At 28.4% G+C, this 19,604-nt stretch overlaps 3 protein-coding genes across 6 annotated transcripts in view; 2 read left to right on the forward strand and 1 right to left on the reverse strand.

Annotated features, from left to right (window-relative positions):
- Window positions 1-4,142, forward strand: part of LOC113375376 (phosphatidate phosphatase LPIN1) — a 75,840-nt gene extending 71,698 nt beyond the window's left edge. Inside the window, exons 8-15 of the mRNA XM_026615313.1 lie at window positions 69-294; window positions 804-1,074; window positions 1,236-1,474; window positions 1,839-1,987; window positions 2,048-2,186; window positions 2,252-2,467; window positions 2,548-2,651; window positions 3,800-4,142. Coding sequence (XP_026471098.1) covers window positions 69-294; window positions 804-1,074; window positions 1,236-1,474; window positions 1,839-1,987; window positions 2,048-2,186; window positions 2,252-2,467; window positions 2,548-2,651; window positions 3,800-4,013 — 1,558 coding nt within the window. The 3' untranslated portion in view covers window positions 4,014-4,142. The remainder of the gene's footprint in view (window positions 1-68; window positions 295-803; window positions 1,075-1,235; window positions 1,475-1,838; window positions 1,988-2,047; window positions 2,187-2,251; window positions 2,468-2,547; window positions 2,652-3,799) is intronic.
- Window positions 4,143-5,373: 1,231 nt separating this feature from the next.
- LOC113378761 (mRNA turnover protein 4 homolog) lies at window positions 5,374-6,332 on the reverse strand. The gene is made up of 3 exons (XM_026619356.1): window positions 6,305-6,332; window positions 5,964-6,208; window positions 5,374-5,842 (listed from the first exon to the last, which is right to left on the reverse strand). Exons 1-3 carry the CDS (start codon window positions 6,330-6,332, stop codon window positions 5,411-5,413), a joined length of 705 nt encoding a protein of 234 aa, XP_026475141.1. The 3' UTR covers window positions 5,374-5,410.
- A 577-nt stretch (window positions 6,333-6,909) lies between these two features.
- LOC113378760 (14-3-3 protein zeta) lies at window positions 6,910-14,982 on the forward strand. 4 transcript variants are annotated; one of them, XM_026619355.1, is made up of 6 exons: window positions 6,910-7,112; window positions 11,578-11,690; window positions 12,669-12,909; window positions 13,345-13,468; window positions 13,878-14,041; window positions 14,358-14,982. In XM_026619355.1, the coding sequence occupies exons 2-6, from the start codon at window positions 11,629-11,631 to the stop codon at window positions 14,511-14,513; spliced, it is 747 nt and encodes a 248-aa protein (XP_026475140.1). In that variant the 5' UTR covers window positions 6,910-7,112; window positions 11,578-11,628; the 3' UTR covers window positions 14,514-14,982. The 4 variants fall into 4 exon arrangements, with proteins under 4 accessions (XP_026475140.1, XP_026475136.1, XP_026475137.1 ...); XM_026619351.1 differs by lacking the exon at window positions 13,878-14,041 and adding an exon at window positions 13,612-13,775 and having other exon boundaries at window positions 6,922-7,112; XM_026619352.1 differs by lacking the exons at window positions 6,910-7,112; window positions 13,878-14,041 and adding exons at window positions 10,709-10,923; window positions 13,612-13,775.
- Window positions 14,983-19,604: the final 4,622 nt, after the last annotated feature.

The raw sequence follows: 19,604 nt of genomic DNA on the forward strand, positions 1-19,604 counted from the left end.
ATATTAACATTATCTTTTCAATTTATTTATGTTTTGCAAATCATACTAATTTAAGTTAATTATTTTAGGGGCTCAGAGGAAATTTTAATTTCTCTTTGTGGTGGCCTGAGCAGAGAAGGACCGTCTGATGACGAATTCCAAAGACACATAGTATCATATAATGAGGTATGTCAAAACCCCCATGTTTTAGAAAGTCCCAATGTAGTTGTCAAACTTGGTGGAAAATACTATAACTGGAAAACCGCATGCCCAATTGTGATGACTTTGCTTGTATATCAGCAACCATTACCCCAGGTAAAACTAAACAATCTTAATAAAACTGAGCTGGGGTGGTTGACAAGAAGAAAATCAAATGGCACTCATTAATACAAAGAATATGTATTCTGTTTGTTGATTATTAAATTTAAATTTAAATAATCCCTACTAATATCACCATGTGTCATTGTTATCTTCTTATTTTTTAAAATGACTAAATAACTTTTTGAATTAACTGTATTAAATAATTTTTTGTAAAAGTATCTCTGAAGAACATCTTTTTTTTAAGTCGTCAACTACCCTTGTTATATTTAACTTGCATTTATTGCGATTAAAATCTGTTGTAATCTCGATAATCAGAAAAATTTAACTTACTGCATCTGTTATGCCTATTTAAGTAACATGTTTTAATTTAGAACAGTAATGTTTGTTGGTTTTTTTCTATTTATCTCTTATTTTATGCTCTTTGATTTTCTTAATTGTTAAGCTTTTATGTTTTCGGTTAAAATAATGAAACAATAGATATCTGAAAGCACTTTTTTTTATAGACTGCCATAGAAAGGCTCTGCTCTGATCAGATGCGCTTGACCAATGATGGCAGCAATGAGAAAACAGAAAATGGAAACGATACAACAAAAAATGATGGAAGATTATCTTGGTGGTACTGGCGTAGGCCTGCTGATAAATCACAATCAAAGACCATGCTTAAAGAGGATAGTCCAGATAAAACAGTCATCACAATAGACACTTCTGACTCTTCGGCTAAAGCAGAGCCTGAAGATAATCAGGCACCTAATGATGTCAGCATTGATATACCAGGTAAATATGGTTTATATCTATATTTCATTTTAAGACATTTCGGAATCTATCATATTAATATTATTGCAAACAATTGATCATGTTGTTCAGACTTTTTCACTTAGGCATTTTTATTGATGACATATTAATATATAAATAAATAAATATATTAATATATATAGGTGTTCAGGATTCTACAGTTTCTACCCAAACAGGAGCTTACATAGCACCAGCAGATACAGAGATTGAAACTGTAACAGCAACAACGAGTTCTGAACATAAGGAAGATGGTTACAGTGGATCTCAGAGTTCTGAGGAGTCAGATCCAGATACTGCTCAATCAACACAAATTCAAATAGCTTCATCTCGTCCTCTACCTGAAAAATACCGGAAAACATTACGTCTCAGCAGTGAACAAATAGTTGGTGTCTCATTACATTTTTAAAAGTTCAATTTTTTTGCTCAGCATATGACCTCGAAAGCATAATATGACCATTTTGAAATCAAATATTAAATAGTGAATAATATGTTATAAGCATGATATATATAAGCAACATATTTAAATTCGCTTTAATTTCTATGCATTTAAGTTGTAAATATGCATGCTATATTGTCATTTCTATGCAGATGTTATGAAAATATTACTCATAATCTTTCATACAATTTAGTAAATTTTGCTATTGACTTCTTCAAATACTTTACAGTAATCAGATCATATATTGTTTTGCAAAATAAAATACTCCAGATATTTTTTAATTACATGCATATAATGTTTCTTATTACAGCAAAGGCTGAACTTGAACGAAGGTATAAACGAAGTTGTGTTCAGTGTTACAACAGCATATCAAGGTACAAGCAGATGCAAGTGTTATATGTACAGGTGGAAATATAATGACAAAGTTGTGATTTCGGATATTGATGGCACAATCACAAAGTAAATATTGTATTTAGTGTTTTTTCTCAAATTTGTATTAAATTTTCATTATTTCTTCAGGTCAGATGTTCTGGGACATATTTTGCCAATTGTAGGAAAGGACTGGGCTCAAAGTGGAGTTGCACAATTATTTACTAAAATTAAAAATAATGGTTATAAATTATTATATCTTTCATCAAGAGCTATTGGACAAGCAAAGGTTGATTTTAGCTCTTTTATATAAGTTTAACTAGTTTCTTGATTATATACAACTATTATTTTTAGGGAACGAGAGAATACTTAAAATCTATAAAACAAAATGATTTATCTCTACCAGATGGACCTTTACTGTTAAATCCCACATCATTAATTAGTGCTTTTCATAGAGAAGTAATAGAAAAGAAGCCAGAACAATTTAAAATATCATGTCTAAATGACATTCAAGCACTGTTTCCTGCTGATACAAAGCCCTTTTATGCAGGATATGGAAACAGAATAAATGTATTTAATAATTTATATTTATGAATGTATAAAATCTAATCAAAATTCTATTTATTAGTTCTGATTTTATTTTGAAATAGGATGTATGGGCTTATCGAGCTGTTGGCATTCCAATAATGAGGATATTTACAATAAATCACCGTGGAGAATTAAAACATGAATTAACTCAGACGTTTCAGTCATCGTAAGTACAAAAAGAAAACATATAGATTGCCAAATTTTTATATACCATTCTGTTCACTAATAATGTTGCTTGTTTCATAAGGGTCTGGCTATGTCAGACATTGCAATTTGTTAAATCTTTGTAAACACACACACATATATATATATATATATATATATATATATATATGTGTGTGTGTGTATGCGTGTATATATACTTGCCTAATCCTATTGCAATGTTTGTCATATCCTAAATAATATTTAATACAAAGTAATTTGTATCGGGTTACAATTTTCTATTTTAATTATTGCAGTTACACAGGACAAAGTGGCATTGTCAATGATTTATTTCCACCTGTTTGCGAGGACCAAATTGAAAGTTTTAGTTAACAATATTTTAATTAAATAACAGAAAGAATCATTTTAATTTATGTTATCAAAGTCTTTTCAAATGAATTCACTATGGTAAATTGTTTTGATGTTATAATGCACTTTTGTATAAGGTCCTTATTTAGTGACTGAAGCATTAAGATGATATTAAACTACAGTATTTAATTGGTAAGCCTGATTGGATTTAATCATCAATATTAACTTATCATAATTGGAATGGGTGTTCAGTTCTTTCAATTGCTTACTTAATTCACTACCTTACCTCCGACCTGAAGTTTTACGAAAACAGAATAGATTAATTTACTAATTATTTATTTCCTGTTTGATTCATTCATTATTGGCGACACATTAATCATTTTTCATGCATATAATTGGTGGTACTTCAAAATGCATTCTCATATCTATCTATTCATTATGGATTACATAAAACTTCATATGATTGGCATTTACATGAGTGTTGCACAAATCAACTGTATGTCCAGAAAAATGTGTCACTCCATGTTGTATAAATCCATATTTTGTAGCAAAGGCATTGCTACGTTTCGTAACTCACGGTGTGCTAAAATATTATGATATTTTATAAGGCCATAGGCAGATTGTTGGAAATTAATCATTTAACAAATGTCATGTAATGTTGGTGTATGATTTTATCTCTCTCATTAAATAATAATATTTCATTGAATGGTAAAGTTTTTATATACTATGAAGTAAAATCTCAATATATCAGCCTTTATAAAATGATGTGGAAGTTATGTTAGAGAAACATATTTCATTTTTCAGATATTCTAACATGAGTTTCATAGTGGATCAATTATTTCCTCCATTGTTGGAAGATGCTTCTGAATTTTCTCATTTTATATATTGGCGTGATCCTTTGCCAGATGTTCCTCCACTTCCTATACCTGAAAGCAGTAATACATCAAATTCATCAAAAGGAAGCTCTAGAGGACAATCACCATTGCCAACCATTCCAGAAAATTCTATAAGTAATTAAATGTTAGATGTAGTAAAGCATTGTCTTAAAATGAAGCTCTACAACAAGTATATGTATTTGTCGCTTCATAAATCGGCTTTTTGTATCTTGTGAGTCCAATTAAATCTAGTAAGATTTATTTCCTGAACTGTGAAAGTTTGTAACGTCGAAATGCAAATACTATTGTTGATTATGTTAATATTGCTTTAAATTTTTATTATATAAATTTGATTACCATTTATATTGTGATATAGACTTTAAATTAAATAATTTTATATTGTGTTATTTTAGAATTTTATTTGTAGTTTTATAAATAAAGGTTTTGTTCGCAAATAATTGAACTTACTTAACTTGATTTCAATTAAATGTGAAATTAAACATTAGTTTGGAATGTTCAAACATACTTAGACAGTTTTTTGAAACTTTCATATAATGTTGCCACAACAACTCTATAGTTGATGTTGTTCAATTGATTTTTTATGATTGTGAGATAAAAACTATTTTCTTTGCAAGTTACTACTTGATAATCAGTCTAAAAGCGCTTCTATTTGACATTGTGAAATTTGATTACATTTATAACAAAAATAAATCCAACTTTGTATATCCATTGCCAAAACTATACAACTTGGCAAAATGCAAGGTTGTTAATATATATTCACATTTCTCTTATCTGCGAGAATACTTAGTTAATCCCTAATAAATTTGAACTACGTAATGCGCTAAATAAATTTGAATTAAATTATGAATATGTTTTGTAGCAATGAGTAATTACAGATAGATTACATATTATGCAAATAAAAGTACTAAGACTGGCAGTAAAATAGAGCAAATGAATTAATATTTGATCAAGAATTTTCTGTACTTCTATGAAATCAATTTCTCAATTGTAATTTGTTATGTAAAAAGTATTTCTTCATCTGTTGAAACTGATAAGTACTACAAACATTTTGAGTTCACAAGAGAATTTGATAAATCAGGTAGCTACTGCTGACAACTTTACTTGACAGGCTACATTACATGCATAGAGAAGTTCTCATAGACTTGCATTTCATAAAAACAAATTGAAGAATGAGAAAAAAGTTCACCAGTGAAAAAGTAATGCCTAATTGTGGGAAAGAGATACAAGAAAAATGGATGTTTCAGTAAGTATTATCAAATCTAATGTACTGAAACACAACATATAAATCTGGAATACTTATATTTTTACTTATATTATACTGGATATCAAGTTCTTTGTAGATAAAATTATTCGAAAGTGCTTTTGAATATTTTATTTTCATTTAATTTTATGTAAATATTTTATCCTATAAATTTAAGTTATTAAATTAGCTGTTCAGTAAAACAAAATAAATAAAATGTAAAATAAAAATACCATTGTGGTCTTTATAATATATTTTAATGGCTTACAAAAATATTAATTAATCATCGTCTTCATCCATCATTTCTTCTTCAGCTTCCACACTTTCCTCACATAACATTTCAAACCCTTCATTTTTCGACCAGACACATTTTATTTGAAGTTTAAATTCCGCCAAAGGTCTGTTAATTAGTTTTAATATTCTTGCTTGTTCTGGTGTTAAAACAGCTCCCTTTCGGCACACCTCGTGCTCTTTTAAAAGTGTAACTACTCCCCTCTGTAAGCTTGTAGGTAGACCAAGCTGCCTCAGATGAGGCTCTATGGAATGTGGAAATTGTTCCATGGGTCCTTCTGGCAATATAATTGTTTCATTAGCAACAAAACCAGATCTTGCATATTCTTGTGTACTGAAAGTACTAAACCAAGAAACAACTTCCTCCTTCGATTTTTCAGTAAATAATAAACCACATTGTCCTTGTAGATTTGAAGAGAGCTATAAAATAGAATGAATTAATCTATTTAAAAAAAATTGCTCACGTATTAAATTTCATCTTCACATGCAATATTTCAATTAAATACATTTATAAGAAATTTGTACATATTTGTATAGTTACTTTATGTAAATTATCCTCCACTTCATCTTGCTCACTTCTTCCAAGACCTAGTGCCATTATTTTATTTTTTCCAAAGAAAAACCTTGAATGATTCCATTCTGCTCTTAATTCTTTTAATTGAATATTTCTCATATTTTTTACGGAAAATAAGAATATTCTAGAGTATTTTTCAACGCATGATCTTATGTCGTTTACTATTTGTTGTTTTAATGCTAAACCCTTTTTGTCAGTTTTCGTCAGGGATACTGAAAAACAGTAAGAGTACAATATTATATATATATATATATATATATATATACATATATATATTAATATATTAATTAAAAAAAACACAAAATTACTTTTCTTATCACGTTTGGATTTTGGCATTTTTAGAAGTTAATATATATTAACTAAATATAGAATAAAACTTGTATCTGCAATAAGTTTAAATAACTGTAAAATTGAGTGCACGTTTATAAATATATTCACAACATATACACAGTCATTAATTCAAAGTAAAATGTTTAAACAGTAATGACATTAAGAAAAATTGAAAAAAGTATTTTAGGTTATTGCTGTCACATGTAGTAATGAGGGACACACGAGGGCTATGGTGAATATTTGGGCGTTTCTCATGTTGGTATTAAAATTGTTTATCTGCTATTAGACAATTAGTATTTGATAAACATAAAATAAAAAATAAATGAAATTATTTTTACTAAACAAAAGTTTTGATAAATGTTTCTTTTGTTATTGTTGTTGCATGGAAATCAATCAAGTATACTGTGTACAAGTTGCAAACAAAAGAATGATTCATTATCTAAAATAACAAAAAATAGAATTTCATAATTTCCTCATTCAAAATTTATTTTTAATTCAGTTGACGTAATTTATCATTAATTAAAATGATATGAAAATGTCGATGCATATTTGAAGTTTGCGTTCAACTTCACCATCAATTGAGGCCATTCGGATCCGCTTCCTCCACAGATCAAGACGTGTGGACCCCTCGGCCGAGTCCAATCGAAGCTTCGTCGTTCGTCGTTCGTCTCCTTTCCCCTTCGGTCTATACGCAAGTAGTGAGCGCCAACATCAGGAGAAATATATTGATAGTGTGTAGTTTCGTGCAATTAAATTGTGTCAAATTTCAAATCTACCCTGCCAAAAGTAAGTAGGATTCATTCAATCTACGTCTGTTATGCATTGTTTAATATTGTGTTATGTGCTGGACAAATAAATTATTATAGTGAACGCTTTATTTGTGACGCATTGAAGGAGTGTCCCCGCAGCCATTTTATGATTGCCGGTGGAACAGACGTATAACCTCCTCTACGTTTTTTTGGAATTAATTTCGGCATGAACGTTGTGTGAAAAATTTGTTTTTATTAATATAGTCGTGTTTATTAAGGTACAAGTATACAAGTGTACGTGTTGCTGCTTAGGAATTTACTTAATTTTGGTATACGCTTTTGCGCAGTATATATATAATCACTAATAGCCGTCGTATGACCTCTAGAATTTAATATACAGAAATATATTAAGTTCAGCTTTGTCTTAATATTGTTATGCTGTATGCATATTTCTGTGACTGCATAGTTTGCGATCTTGTATGCATCTCGATCACGATGGGCAAAGTGATTTTGCACATGGCTATAGAAGCTTTTGATCTGAAATGTGACGTGTTTGGCTTGTTGGGGTTCGTTCTTCAGTGTAGTTCTAGTAGCTGGATGATTTGTCATCTGTCAACCATGTATCAATCATAATTACTGTTGGTCTTAGATGGATCAATTGTATAGTGAGTTGGGGACATAATTGCATCATCGGCCTTGCGTGCACTTTTAATTTTACTTGGAGAAGTAAACGCAATCGTAATCGTGGGTGCGTAAGTGTGCCACGCCCCTAGTTAACTCTTATATATTTGGATGCATTTTTATTTATCCGCCTCGTGATTGATATCGATCGGCATCGCTGTCAATGGCAGTAGTATTAGTATTATGTTGCGGTGCCGAATGCAATCGAAAGCGACGGTGTTGCTATGATGTCAGTGACTTTAGTTTGAGTTGGGTGCAGAATGAATTTTCGAGAGGCGTCTTACGTCATCTTAACATTGTGTGACGATGTGACGGCTCGACGCATTTTGTATCAATTTCCATCATCATTCCACCTGTATGCGTTGGGTTGGGCGCCGCGACCGTCGATGCTTAATGTTCGTTCGAACGGGTGCGGTGTGCGCGTGTGTGCGTGTGTGTGTTTGTGTTTGCTTGTGACAGGATCGAATATGATACATATTCTTTTGCATGTGTAACACAAATCGATTATTTGCACTTCATCGCATTCTGCTCGACCTTGCTCATGTTATCTGCATTTCAATATGCATACTGTACTGTCCGCATTTATTGACCATGCACTGTTTATCTCTATGCAATATTAGGGGTTGACATTTGCGATTTTAATGGATATCTAGTATTATATCAATTGAAAATGGCTACATTCAAATTAATATGAAACTGCAAAATAACTTCGAGCACATTTTAAATGATTTTCATAGTTATGTCCTTTTATTCTCATGTTATTCAGTCTTTCCCTACTGTGCTCATGCCTCATTGCAAAGTATAGTATATTAAAAGCGTTTCGATACATCTATAATATTTACCATGCGCAGGTATAAATTTGCAACAGTTGCTGTTCTTCGCATATTTATGTTAATTTTTTTTCATTCGATTATCGAATAATGTCAACTGATTATTTATTGCATTCAGAAATTGTTCCGTTTTACATTTATTTATGTATAGGAATGTATCGGTGTTGTACGTTTATGGATTGCTGCTTAAAAGCGTAGTAGATTTTACAGTGCGGTTGCCAACCCCACGCCAGATAGAAATTTGCTTGCTTTGCAGGTGTACGAGGGTGGCTACAATAAATCGAAGTATACGTGACCCTGTTTCGTCGTGCGTTAATAAGCGTCCATCGCATGAAAGACCACTCGATCGTTATAGTATAGTCTTATATTGGTTGATCATGTTATACTGTTTGCTATCATATTATACTATTTTTTAGTATATGGTAGTTGCGTTTTTTGCACCCATTTTTCATTTAACTGCAAGAAATTTAATGTTCGGTGACTTGGGTAATCAATGTTGCTATGGGGAACGACGCACTCTATAATTTCATTTCTATTTTTAATACTGGTTATAAATAGCACAAAATATAATTTATCAATTCATGCACGATTTATTAGTAGTTTTCTGTTCACCATTGCTTTGATTTTTTTCTAACGGAATAGAAATGTTTGAAATTTCATTTCTTAGTGCATTATTTAATCGTTTCGTGATTTTTTCGCTTTTTATTGATTTTCCTGGCTGTTTGTGTGAACATGTCAATTGTGTATAAATCCATGAGCCATTACATTCCATAACGGTGCTACGAGTCGTTTTGAGGTCGGTTTAGCAAATACCTCATTTATCAATTTTATTTATCAAGTTAATTGCAATATATGGTTTCTATCTGCGTAGAATTGGTGCATATTTTTTCTAGCGATTTTTTTAAAGCTAGGAATGGATTTTATCGTGAGATACTCTCACGAATAAAATGTGGGTGGGGGAGTAGCGATCCGTCTGGTCTGCGCGCCGCGATCAATATTTGTAGCACAGTTCGCGCGCACGTGCACCTCTCTTGCTCTCCTTTACTGGCGCGTGTGCTCGTAATAATAGCCTTCATCATGTGCTTCCCAAAGACTAGCATTCTTAGCATCTATTTATGGCCCGAATCAGTTTTTCGAAATTATGTAATAAAATTTTATAAACAATTATATATTTGAAAACTTGCTTCTCTGCGTTGCATGTTTATTTATTCTGGCGACAAAATCAGTCGTAAGTACAGCGACCATCGTCTACGGCATAACCGTCATTTTATTTAGCTTCATGTTTTAAAAAAAGTTTTTTGTATACCGTATTTTGCCTGTGCTTTGTTAAAAATAACAGCTAGTTTTATCTTAAAATATATTCTTATACAAATCATGACCGAAATGAATTTAAGAACATTATACTGTATAGGAGATATGAGTTGAAATCATTACTGTCCTGGCAATTTGTTTTGTCTAATTATGGACAAGATTCAGAGCGATAGGCAATTTAATTTACTATACAATTACTAATGAAATTTATATTTTCTGCAGTTATCAACTAAATATGAAATATTCTAAATATTTATAAAACGTTTGATTATAGTTATATTTAATGCTTTATTGAATTAGATATTGAATATTGTGTGTAAAGGTGTTTGTAGCTGCCTTACAAAATTTATATAACGCATGTCATCTAAAACACAATCACCTTGTAGCTTGTTACAAAACGCATCACTTAATTATTCTTATCTGATCAAGTATTTTACTTCATAATGCAAAGTTCGATTACCCTCATTACGTTGATATCTTTTTCGGACATTATATATCATGTGCGTTTTGAACTTATCGAAGCGACTGTTTTTTGTCAATAAAATATCATTTGTGAAACATTTTAATCTTCAATTTTAATAGTAAATTTCTTGTAAAATTATATATAACAGCTTGCTTGCTAACAATGGTTGAAGTTTAAAATTTAAAATTTATCTGTAATATTTGTTAAAAAGTATTGAATAATTGTTACTACTTCAATTTGGAGTTTCCAGTGTTTGCCCCGAAGTTTGGGAAGGGTTGGTAAGCAAGCGTAGAACGCAGCATATACGGCACTTGCTCAAAACACCGTTAACATCCACCCCATTAAGTGCCGAGCTCCAGCCGGCCGGTAACATCTCCGTTTTCCTAAATATTCGTTTGTAGTTAAAACTCTTTATACCCCACGTAAATAGTGCTCATAATTAGTTTTATGTATACAGTGAAACTTTGTATTATAGAAATTATTTATATGTGAATGTTACATGCGCAATATTCTTGTACGATCTTAGTAATCGTTCATGCTGAAGGAAATTTGTGGATACGTAAGTACGTACTTAGCTACGTATTAAAATATATTCTAAAATTTTATTTGTTACAAAAACATTGGTAGTATATAATTATACTAAAGTTTTCGCAAAAATTGAGTTTTTGGATACTCAACTCTTATTGATTGATACGTTAAATTTGTTACTTAAACATTTATACTTATTGCAAATGGATTACGGCGGCAATAATATCTAAATCATTATACTTTTTATCTCTTCACTGATTATGCTTTTCTTTTTATTTATGCGCATCATATTTATACTACGTATACGTCTATACGTCTACATCTACATCATCTATTTAAATATTATGAGTCCTACTCTATTTAAAGTGAAAAATTTCAATTATGAGATTGAAGACTACATTTTTACATTATATTCGGTATTACCGACCATTTGCAAATTTTCTGATTTTCCAAGTATATTATCATTTCTAGTTGTATTGCAACGACCTTCAGCAGAGACACTAAAAAACCAATGTTGTATTTTGGTGCGATCATTTAGTTTTACATGAAGAGCTCAATAATTTTATTCTTGCTTGATATTTGATCTTGTTCATAATATAAATGCACAACTTTGTGTTAGTGGTATTGCTGAACACCCTATATGAATGTCTATATCTTCTAAAGTAACTATAACAAAATCATAATTTCAGGGGCCACATTGATTATTTAAAGTCCCTCGCACTCACACGCACGGCACCACTATGTCTACGGTCGACAAGGAAGAATTGGTGCAACGAGCCAAACTGGCAGAGCAGGCCGAAAGGTAAATTCTTAATTCTATTTGATTTTGTACTGCATGCATGTTCTTTGTATAAGCTTTACCATATGCCGAACTTAAATTTATCTATAAAAAAAACTACTTGGTATGTATATATATATATATATATATATATATATATATATATATATATATATATATATATATATGAGTGAATGTATGTATATATATATATGAGTGAATGTATGTATATATTCGTATGTATTTTATGTATGTATGTATTTTATGCGTTTATTAAAAATAATAAATATGTACATAGGTATCACCAAAAATTGTTTTTCAGTTACTTATGTAATTGAAATTAGTACATACTTATGTAAGTACATACATATTTTCTTAGATTTATTTCGTAGCAGCATTGATAATGCTACTTCATATATTTATTTTATGTATGAATAATTTTTGATAGTTATTATATTCGTTATCTTCAAAAAGAAATAAGCGCAGTATTAAAATAGAATAGGCTATTAAATTAATTTGAACTAGGAGAATCTATATGAAATTATTAAAGTATGATAAATTTATATGTAGTTTAGGGGAAAAAATACTACTCTTTGTATTGGTAATAATAAGTTGGAAAAGTCGCATGAAGTAAAGAAAGTTAATATATTATTATTAGTTAACAAAGAATTCTTTGATATCAAAATTAACTAATTCTGAATACCTTAGAAATTGAATTTTTTAAAAAATGTATGAAGGTTATGCGATTTTTATGATTATTTAATTTATTCACATGCAGTGTTAATAAGTTAAAAAAATTATATTCAAAAGCTGTCCATTGAGTTGAAAGAAGTTACAAGTTATGACTGTGTGTGTGTGTATGTATGTATTTGCATGTTCACAGATAAGTGTGTATATATTTGTGTATGTGTGTGTGTGTAAATTACAGGTGCATGCCATCAAGAAATACACCTTTTTAAAAATTTGTTGTTTGAATCTCAATTAAAACTTTTGTTTTATCAGATACGATGATATGGCTGCGGCGATGAAGGCTGTTACGGAAACCGGTGTGGAATTATCCAATGAAGAAAGGAACCTTTTATCTGTTGCCTATAAAAATGTGGTTGGGGCGCGGCGTTCATCATGGCGTGTTATCTCCTCCATCGAACAAAAAACAGAGGGTTCCGAAAGAAAACAACAGATGGCAAAGGAGTATCGGGAAAAAGTTGAAAAGGAACTTCGTGAAATTTGTTACGACGTACTGGTAAGTGTCGTTACCAAATAGTAATCTTGCAGCTTTCTGAACCAATAAAGAGGGTTGCAATGCATTATTATGACTCAACCTATACATTATTTGTAATTTTTTTTTGAAGTAGATTGTATTAATGAAGTTGGAATTTTTTATTGTTTTATAGCTTTTTAGCAGTTTAATTTAATGTAAAACAGGAAAATAATTTTCTTATTTTGACTTATTATTGTTCTCTTTCAACATTCTAAGTTAATTTTTACATGAACTGTGATTTTTCTCTGAGGCATGTTTGCATATCTGTGTGTGTGTGTGTGTGTGTGTGTGTGTATGTATATATATATATATATATATATATATATATATATATATACATACATTTAATCATTAATCAATATAATTGTTTAGTCTATTTTCCTGTTACAAGATTAATAAATATCATGAAATTTTTAGGGCCTTCTTGACAAGTACCTTATTCCTAAAGCTAGTAATGCCGAAAGTAAGGTTTTCTATCTTAAGATGAAGGGAGATTACTACAGGTATCTAGCTGAAGTAGCAACAGGAGAAACCCGTAACAGTAAGTATATAAATTATTTTCAAAAATATATTTGAAAGTACTCAGTTTTACTCTGTGCAAATTTATTTTTGTTACAATTCGTAGTTTGAGTTTTATCATAAAAGGAACATTTTTTTTCAAAACATTTTATCCATCTTCCACAGCCGTCGTAGATGATTCACAGAAAGCTTATCAAGATGCATTTGAGATCAGCAAGGCCAAAATGCAGCCTACACATCCTATTAGATTGGGTCTTGCACTTAACTTTTCCGTATTTTATTATGAAATACTAAATTCACCTGATAAAGCGTGTCAACTTGCGAAACAGGTTTAATATATTTTCTTTTTCAGCAGATTGGCAGACATGACTAGCTTATGTTGTTTTCATATATAAATACGGGATTTTAATTTTAATTTACTTTTTTCAAAGCGGTGGTAGAAGATTCTCAAAAGGCATACCAAGAAGCATTTGATATAGCAAAGGCAAAAATGCAGCCAACACATCCAATTCGCCTGGGACTGGCATTAAACTTTTCAGTATTTTATTATGAGATAATTAATTCGCCCGCGCGCGCTTGCCATTTAGCTAAACAGGTTCACTATTTTCTATTCTTTGTGAATGGTTTTGATCTAAATATTAAATTAGAACATCCAGATCTTGTTGTGTGTGTGTTCTAATATAAATATATTAATATATTCCTAGTGATTTCGACTCCACTAACTTTAGAATATATATTTATGCGTTCTGTATGTTTATGCTCTGGTATTTGCCTTGATATGGCAAGTGTACTAACAGTTTTGATGCATTTAGTCATGTTGCCCATCTGCTCCTAACATGTGTATAAATTCCAAATATTTTTATATAGTTTAATGAGCATATATGTGTATTAATGACATGCTTAATGTGCAGGCATTCGATGATGCGATAGCAGAGCTCGATACCCTAAATGAAGATTCATATAAAGATTCAACTCTCATAATGCAATTGCTGCGAGATAACTTAACACTGTGGACATCAGACACGCAGGGTGATGGAGATGAGCCTCAGGAAGGCGGGGACAACTAGTCCTGAAAACCTTACCTATCCACTTCCGTATCCTTAATTCACCCTTATACAATCCCTTCGTTATTTGGTAATTGTCTCCATTCCTCATAGTCCTCCGCAAGTAAAATTGTTTTTCTCCTTACGTCTGTTCATGTTCACTGTTAGCCTGATTCAAGATTGAATTTAAAATTACTAAGTTTAACAATGTTTGTCTGGTTTACAGTAAATCATCACTAAATAGGAATCATGTACTATAATTTATCATTTTCTGTATAAGTAATTTGGTTGTAATAATGTTCAGTGTTAACGAACTGTGTGAGCTGCATGAGCAATGCTCTACCCAACTGTAAAACTCTAAATGTTGTTAATTCGAACTACGACTGTACTCCACTCATGATGTACCCAGTACTAAATTACATTTAAGCTGACTTGAATACGATATCTATATGGGCAATTTAATTTATTAAACTTATAAATTCTTAAGTTAAAACTTGTGTACTTATTCTATTTTATTTTACTTTATTTGTAAACCAGACCACAGAGAAAATGAATATTTTAATGTAAGATTTTCATATGTCCTTATCCTATATTCCTTCTTTCTAGTATTTACAATTCAACATTTCAACCAAATCATACAAATTTATTTCCAAAAAAATTTAAATTATTGGACTCGATATTTTTTAGATTCTTTCTAACTCGCGTCCACTTGGTAGCGCAGCAGCTAAGAAATTTGTTCCTCCATGAGGTTATTTGCATATTTACTTAGTTATAATTATGGATAATTATTAAAAATCATATGTTTTGTTATTAATTTGTTTTTAAATTAAATGTTTGTGAAATCATTGAATATACACAAATTTCTAGTGAATGAGGATTGTTTTTAATTTATTTTAGAAATCAATTTTGAAATGATCAACTGCTTTGCTGCCATAGAGACTGATATACCTTAAATTTTCTCCCCTTGCTATTAACAATGTAGTGGAATTTAAGATAAAATATGTTTAATTTATTGATTTTTGAGTACTTGTGCATGTGACTAATTTAGTGCAATTCTTTTTCAAGAATAAGTACAAGTATTTATCAATTCTATGATTTTTAAATATCTAATATGAATTTAGTTTAATATTGTGAATGTATATTAATAGTCTTAAGTTTTTTTTTTATGTCAGTGATCATGTGAAGTTGTGGAAAATCTGAAAATGTGATCAGTGGTATGGCCGATACCAATGTACTAGGCAAGTATTTGGTAGCTTATTATTTTCAAATTTACCAGTTACGGTTTCAAATATTTAATATGCAACAAGTCTGTGAATTTGAAATAAAAATCTTGAAATATGTTTGAGTATCTTTCTATGTTCACCTAATTACTGGTGCGAAAAGAAATTTTAAGTGATTGTTAGTTTTTAACTTCTATATATATAGGATGTATATATAGATATAGGTGTATATAGGAAGCATTTGTGGCTACTGTGTTAACAATCAATTTTTTTTTTTTCATTTGGATATTTCACAATTGTAAAGGTAAGTACTATATATTATAATCATATATTATAATCATATATTACATTTGTGCTATGGAATCAAAAAAGTGTTTAGTAATTTTGTATAAATTTTATTATTTTTTATCAAATTTTTGTTAATTGGATCACTGTACAAATATGTTTTGTTATGTTTCTTTTACAATTGAATTAATGGTTCAAAGTTTTTTTTTCAATTTTGAATTATTTTTGAAAAAAATTGGGAAGTTTTTTTTCTAAGACAATGGTCCAAGGTTTTTATTTTTGAAAATTTTGAAAGAATTTCTCAGACTATTGATGCCCACTCTTGTTTTTTTATTTATTCATTTATTTATTTTCTTTTTATTAAAGGTATTTTTTCAAGCTTTATTCTAAAATATATTTTTTTCCAAATTTTTTCTCCCCAATTTTTTTCTTTAATTATTTTTACCCAAAATTTTTTTCCAAACTTTTTTCCCCTAAAATTTTTTTCCAAAAACTTTTTTATAAAAAAGAACTATATCTATGGTTTTTCCCCTAAAACTATATCCATGGTTTTTCCCAATTTTTTTCCCCAAATTTTTGTCTTCAAAATCTTTCCCAAAAAATCAAAGACCATATCCAGGTTTCTTTTCAAAATTTTTTTCCCATAAAACTATAGTCCATGGTTTTTCCAAAAAATTTCCATGCCCCAGGTGACTATGCTCTACCCACCCACATAAAATGAATTGAATTAATATTTATCCAAGCAAGCAAATTTGTTAAAAAAAATTTTTTCACAATTTTTTTTTTCCCAAAATTTTTTTTACAAAACTTATTTTGACCAAAATTTTTTTCCTAAAATTTTTTTGACCAAAATTTTTTTTGACTAAAATTTTTTGACCAAAAATTTTTTGACCAAAATTTTTATGACCAAAATTTTTTTGACCAACATTTTTTTGACAAAAATTTTTTTCCAAAAATTTTTTTGTACAAAAATTGTTTACACCAAAATTTTTTTTCCCGAAATTTCTCTTGGACCAAAATTTTTTTGACCAAAATGTTTTTTCCCAAATTTTTTTTCCTAAAATTTTTTTGACCAAAATTTTTTTTCACTAAAATTTTTTTGACCAAAATTTTTTTGACCAAAAATTTTTTCGACCAAAATTTTTTTCCCAAAATTTTTTTGACCAAAATTTCTTTCCAAAAACTTTTTGACTAAAATTTTTTTGACTACAATTTTTTTGACCAAAAATTTTTTTGACCAAAATTTTTTTCCAAAACTTTTTGGCCAAAAATTTTTTTACCAAAATTTTTTGGATCAAAAATTTTTTCCAAAAATTTTTTTGGTCAAATTTTTTTTCCAAAATTTATTTTCTCAAAATTTTTTAGACCAAAATTGTTTTCCAAAAATTTTTTTCTAAAACTTTTTTAGACCAACAGCTTTTTGACCAAAATTTTTTTTTATCAAAATTTTTTTGACCAAAATTTTTTTTTACCAAAAATTTTTTTCCTAAAATTTCAATAAATTTTTTTTGACCAAAATTTTTTTGAACAAAAATTTTTTTATCCATAAATTTTTTTGACCAAATTTTTTTTTCGAAAATTTTTTGTGTCAAAATTTTTTTGAATAAATTTTTTTTGACCAAAATTTTTTTGAACAAATTTTTTTGACCAAAATTTTTTTGACCAAAAATTTTTTTGGCCAATAATTTTTTTGACCAAATTTTTTGTGACCAAAATTTTTTTGGCCAAAAATTTTTTTGACCAAAAATTTTTTTGATTAAAATTTTTTTCGAAATTTTTTTGGGCCAAAATTTTTTTGAATAAATTTTTTTGACTAAAATTTTTTTGAACGAAAATTTTTTTGACCAAATTTGACCAAATTTTTTTGTGACCAAAATTTTTTTGATCAAAATGTTTTATCCCAAAATTTTTTTCCTAAAATTTTTTTGACCAAAATTTTTTTGACCAAAATTTTTTTTGACCAAAATTTTTTTTTGACCAAAAATTTTTTTTCCAAAATTTTTTTTGACCAAAAATTTTTTTGACCTAAAATTTTTTTGACCAAAATTTTTTTGACCAAAATTTTTTTGACCAAAATTTTTTTTGACCAAATTTTTTTTTCAAAAATTTTTTGGGTCAAATTTTTTTTGAATAAATTTTTTTTGACCCAAATTTTTTTGACCAAAATGTTTTATCCCAAAATTTTTTTCCTAAAATTTTTTTGACCAAAAATTTTTTCGACCAAAATTTTTTTGACCAAAATTTTTTTTGCCAAAAATTTTTTTGACAAAAAATTTTTTTCCAAAAATTTTTCTGACCAAAATTTTTTTTCCAAAATTTTTTTGACTAAAATTTTTGAGACCAAAATTTTTTTGACCAAAAATTTTTCTTCAAAAATTTTTTTGACCAAAATTTTTTTTGACCAAAAATTTTTTTGACTAAAATTTTTTTTCAAAAATTTTTTTGACTAAAATTTTTTTTGACCAAAATTTTTTTGACCAAAATTTTTTTTGACCAAAATTTTTTTTGACCAAAAATTTTTTTGACCAATTTTTTTTTTCAAAAATTTTTTGGGTCAAAATTTTTTTGAATAAATTTTTTTTGACCCAAATTTTTTTGACCAAAATTTTTTTGTCCAAAAATTTTTTTTCAAAAATTTTTTGACTAAAATTTTTTTGACCAAATTTTTTGTGACAAAAATTTTTTTCCAAAAATTTTTTTGACCAAATTTTTTTGTGACCAAAATTTTTTTGACCAAAAATTTTTTTCTAAAGATTTTTTTGACCAAAATTTTTTTTGACCAAAAATTTTTTTGACCAAAATTTTTTTTCAAAAATTTTTTTGACTAAAATTTTTTTGACCAAAATTTTTTTGACCAAATTTTTTTTTGACCAAAATTTTTTTTGACCAAAAATTTTTTTGACCAATTTTTTTTTTCAAAAATTTTTTGGCTCAAAATTTTTTTGAATAAATTTTTTTTGACCCAAATTTTTTTTACCCCAAATTTTTTTATCGAAGATTTTTTGGGTCAAAATTTTTTTGAATTTTTTTCTTGACCAAAAATTTTTTTGACCAAAATTTTTTTGACCAAAAATTTTTTGGGCCAAAATTTTTCTTGACCAAAATTTTTTGGGCCAAAATTTTTTTGACCAAAAATTTTTTTCTCAAAAATTTTTCCTCCAAAATTTTTTTGACCAAATTTTTTTTGACCAAAAATTTTTTGGGCCAAAATTTTTTTTGACCAAAATTTTTCTCCCAAAATTTTTTGTGCCAAAATTTTTTTTGACCAAAAATTTTTTTGACCATAAATTTTTTTGAACAAAAATTTTTTTGACCAAATTTTTTTTTCGAAGATTTTTTGGGTCAAAATTTTTTTGAATAAATTTTTTTTGACCCAATTTTTTTTGACCAAAAATTTTTTTGATCAATTTTTTTTTCAAAAATTTTTTGGGTCAAAATTTTTTTGAATAAATTTTTTTTGACCCAAATTTTTTTGACCAAAAATTTTTTTGACCAAAATTTTTTTGTCCAAAAATTTTTTTGACCAAAATTTTTTTGATCAAAATTTTTTTTCAAAAATTTTTTTGACTAAAATTTTTTTGACCAAATTTTTTTGTGACAAAAATTTTTT

This window comes from Ctenocephalides felis, unplaced genomic scaffold, assembly GCF_003426905.1.
Source record: "Ctenocephalides felis isolate EL2017-DRISC unplaced genomic scaffold, ASM342690v1 CF-g0.4_SCAFFOLD_01886, whole genome shotgun sequence".
In the NCBI taxonomy this organism is placed as follows: Eukaryota; Metazoa; Arthropoda; class Insecta; order Siphonaptera; family Pulicidae; genus Ctenocephalides; species Ctenocephalides felis.

Coding starts and splice junctions, on each gene's coding strand:
- LOC113378760 (XM_026619355.1), top strand. CDS start 11,629: ATGTCTACGGTCGACAAGGAAGAATTGGTGCAACGAGCCAAACTGGCA. Junction 11,691..12,668: donor CTGGCAGAGCAGGCCGAAAG/GTAAATTCTTAA, acceptor TTGTTTTATCAG/ATACGATGATATGGCTGCGG. Junction 12,910..13,344: donor AAATTTGTTACGACGTACTG/GTAAGTGTCGTT, acceptor TGAAATTTTTAG/GGCCTTCTTGACAAGTACCT.
- LOC113378761 (XM_026619356.1), bottom strand. CDS start 6,332: ATGCCAAAATCCAAACGTGATAAGAAAA. Junction 6,209..6,304: donor ATCCAAACGTGATAAGAAAA/GTAATTTTGTGT, acceptor ACTGTTTTTCAG/TATCCCTGACGAAAACTGAC. Junction 5,843..5,963: donor TGGAGGATAATTTACATAAA/GTAACTATACAA, acceptor TCTATTTTATAG/CTCTCTTCAAATCTACAAGG.